Source organism: Asparagus officinalis, chromosome 8 (genome assembly GCF_001876935.1).
Source record: "Asparagus officinalis chromosome 8, Aspof.V1, whole genome shotgun sequence".
Classification (NCBI taxonomy): domain Eukaryota; kingdom Viridiplantae; phylum Streptophyta; class Magnoliopsida; order Asparagales; family Asparagaceae; genus Asparagus; species Asparagus officinalis.
The window spans coordinates 14,028,019-14,031,344 of record NC_033801.1 but is presented as its reverse complement, the minus strand read 5'-3'; the positions used below and the strand labels follow the sequence as shown (position 1 = coordinate 14,031,344).

Genomic DNA, 3,326 nt, shown 5'->3' with positions numbered 1-3,326 from the left:
ACACAAAATTTCTATAGAATAATCATGGAAAAAAAACTTACATGTTGAAGGAGAGATGGAGTTACTATAAAAATTATGTAATTTCTTGGTTTATATATAGGCATGAGGTATTGCATGTGATAGGATAATAGTCATAATTAGAGTTTTATTATGATTTGAATTGTGTCACAATCAAACGGGGATTTGTAATATACAGCAAGCGTTCAAATCTACACCGTTCTGCGCTTTGTTATGAATGTAGCTTGTTTTCAATGTGGCTACAGATAAGAATGTGAAATTGAATATTTAATCAATATTTATATGCAGCAGGCGTTCATATCTACACTGTTCGGGGATTTGCTTTCAAATGCAGTTTGATTTCAATGCAGTTCGATTTCAATGCGGCTACAGATAAGATAAGAATGTGAAATTGAATATTTAATCATAATTTATATGCAGCAGATTGATTGTCAATCATAAGTAATATAAATGATGTAATAGCAACAGATTGATTGTCAATCGGGGATTTGTTTTCAATGCGTGCAGCTTGTTTTCAATGCGGCTACAGATAAGATAAAAATGTGACATTGAATATTTATAATCAATATTTATATGCAGCAGGCGTTCACATCTACATCGTTCGGATCTGGAATAAATAATTAAATTTAATTCAAAAATTAGAATTTGATTATAGATAGGATAGTTCAAACTTTACAGGGGTATTTTTATCTACAGAAAGATTTTTCGAACTCGTGCTTTTAAAGGGAGTATGATATGATATTATATATTAGTCCCCTAATTCTTCTTATTTTGACCGTGATCAGAATTTCTAACTTTTTAGCAAATCTTTTTAAATTTCTCCCACTGATAACTTGGGTTTTTTCATATTAGTCGTGTAAATCTCAAGTGTTTTAAAATTAGTCTCCTAATTCTTCATATTTTGAAATTAGTCTTCAAAATATTTTTAAATAGTTTGAGGTTAGTCCTGGGGCTATTGCTTAATATGAAAGACTTTTCGTTTTATCCTTACGAAGCTAGCTGATAATTTCAATGCTCATTCGCATAAAGAGCCCAAACAAAATCAGCTCCAATTTTTCTAGCTATAATATCGGCATCCTTGTAAAATGTTTCAGTTAGAATTTTATTGATGATCAAAAATATGTTTGTATCTATTTTGACCTAGTCTTATGAATATCTTTGAATGAAAAATCATATAAATTTGGTTTGAAATAAATATTCTTCTTTTATGAAATAAATATGAGGGTACTTATGTAACTTGGCCCCCCAAGATAAATTTTCTGGCTACGCCATTATATGCTACACTTGTTTTTTAATTGCTTCATTGTTTTTTTAATTGTCCAATAGTTTGAGCTTTAGAAAATGTGGGACATGGAGAATAATAGGGAGTAATTTATGCATAGTGCAAACTTCTTGCTTACACTAAAATATATATAAATGAATCATGTTCGTCCTTGTTTACGACTTCAGAGATGACTTTTAATACGCCTTTTCTTCATTAATTAAAGGAGAAATTTTTGGGACCGGGTTCAAAATTTTATTAGTAAAATCAACTCTTTTATAAAATATTAGCTATAATTTTTTATCATGCCATCATGGCTATCCAAAAGACAGTTAATCTTGAAAAATATAATTTTTAAAATATACAGGATTAGTAGTCTCATATATAGAGTTCATTACTCACAAACTAATTGTCCTGTGTATTTTAAAAGAAAGTGATAGCTAGATACATAGGACTAATAGTCTCATGTATGTTAAAGACTAAAGTTTATAAAAACCGACATCTTTTTGGCCAGTTGTGATGACATGGCCACAAAGATATCGATTTTGCTCATTATTTTATAAAAGGATTGATTTTAATATTTTTTAAATGGTCTTTTGAATTAAACTAAATCCTCAATGAGGGGCATGCTCCAATGCATATTAGAAGAGACGTTGACATTTTATCTAATATTTTTTTCTTTTAATAGAAAACAAGTATTTTTACGGGCCGACAGATCTTACATATAGAATGAATAATATTTATTGGGTAGCAAGAATTGGACACACATCATTAGCTTGGAAAATGCTAGGTGTTTATTTTTATCTCTCATCTGTATGGTCTGTACGAAAGTTCTTTTTTTGGTTATACGCACGTGTTTCTAAATTGAATTGAACAAAATTTGTTTTGAATTGTGCTTCTTCTTTTATACTTTTATATAGACTCTACTTTTTACGAATATGAGCATGTAACTGACTTATACCATTTACAGCATACAGATTATTGAAAATTAGATAACTAATTCGAGTGTTTAACAAGAATATGAGCATGTAAATGACTTATACCACTTACAGCATACAGATTATTGAAAATTAGATAACTAATTCGAGTGTTTAACAACAACCGGACTCCTGACAATGTGCTCGCCGGAAACCCATGAGAACTGTCCCTGCGTGTATTGTTCACTCGGGGAGCTTCCTTTCTTGCTGAACTTCACAGTAAAAGTTTTAGATTCTTTTGGAGATGAAAAATGAAGTTCCTTCGGCTCGATTTCCATGACCGTTCCTTCAGGGTCACTGCTATCTTTTAGCTTATAAACCGCTGGGCCCTTCTCCTCCACAAACGTCACGGTTCGACTTATCGTCTTGGCAGACGACGAAGCTAAAGATACCATGACCGACGGATAATTCAATTCTTCCGGAGTTATTTTCTGAAGTTTATAACATTGTGGATCGCGTTTGATGATTTTTTTGATATTATTAGCATTGCTGTACAAGCCGCACAGGTAGCGAACGTAATCCTCAGGATCGACGTCGTAGACGAGTCCCGGGTCCATCGCTCTAGAGGGATTCACATGACCTGCACCCATCGCAAAGTAAGTGGCTGTTTCCAGGGAGTTGGATTGCTCGTCAACAATAGGCAATCCATCACGGTCTAGTACGTCAGCAGTAGTCATGATTGCCGATTTAATAGCAGCCGGCGACCAATCGTTATGGATGCTTTTGATCAGCGCTGCGATTCCAGCAAGATGAGGTGTTGCCATCGAACAACCGCTCGCAAAATTGAATGCGGACTCTGAAGGGGCGGAAGAGTCAGGCCCGACGTCAAAAGCCCAACCCGATAGAATGTCTGAACCAGGGCCGATGATATCCGGCTTCAGTATTCCGCCGTTTATCGTGCTTGGCCCTCTAGAAGAAAAGTCGGTCACCGCGGGTGCCCGCCGCTTGTGAAACTGCGTGCCTTGGAAAACTAACCGTGCTTTAGGATTTGCTTCGGTTTTGGCATAATTGACGATCTTTAGGGAGTCGACGTGGCTTAAGTGAGCGGCGGGAAGGACGTGGGCCTCAGC

At 35.1% G+C, this 3,326-nt stretch overlaps 1 protein-coding gene across 1 annotated transcript in view; it reads right to left on the bottom strand.

Moving 5' to 3' along the window:
- Positions 2,192-3,326, bottom strand: part of LOC109820893 (subtilisin-like protease SBT1.7) — a 1,936-nt gene continuing 801 nt past the window's right edge. The window contains exon 2 of the mRNA XM_020387087.1: positions 2,192-3,320. Within this exon, the coding sequence (XP_020242676.1) occupies positions 2,358-3,320 (963 nt within the window). The 3' untranslated portion in view covers positions 2,192-2,357. The remainder of the gene's footprint in view (positions 3,321-3,326) is intronic.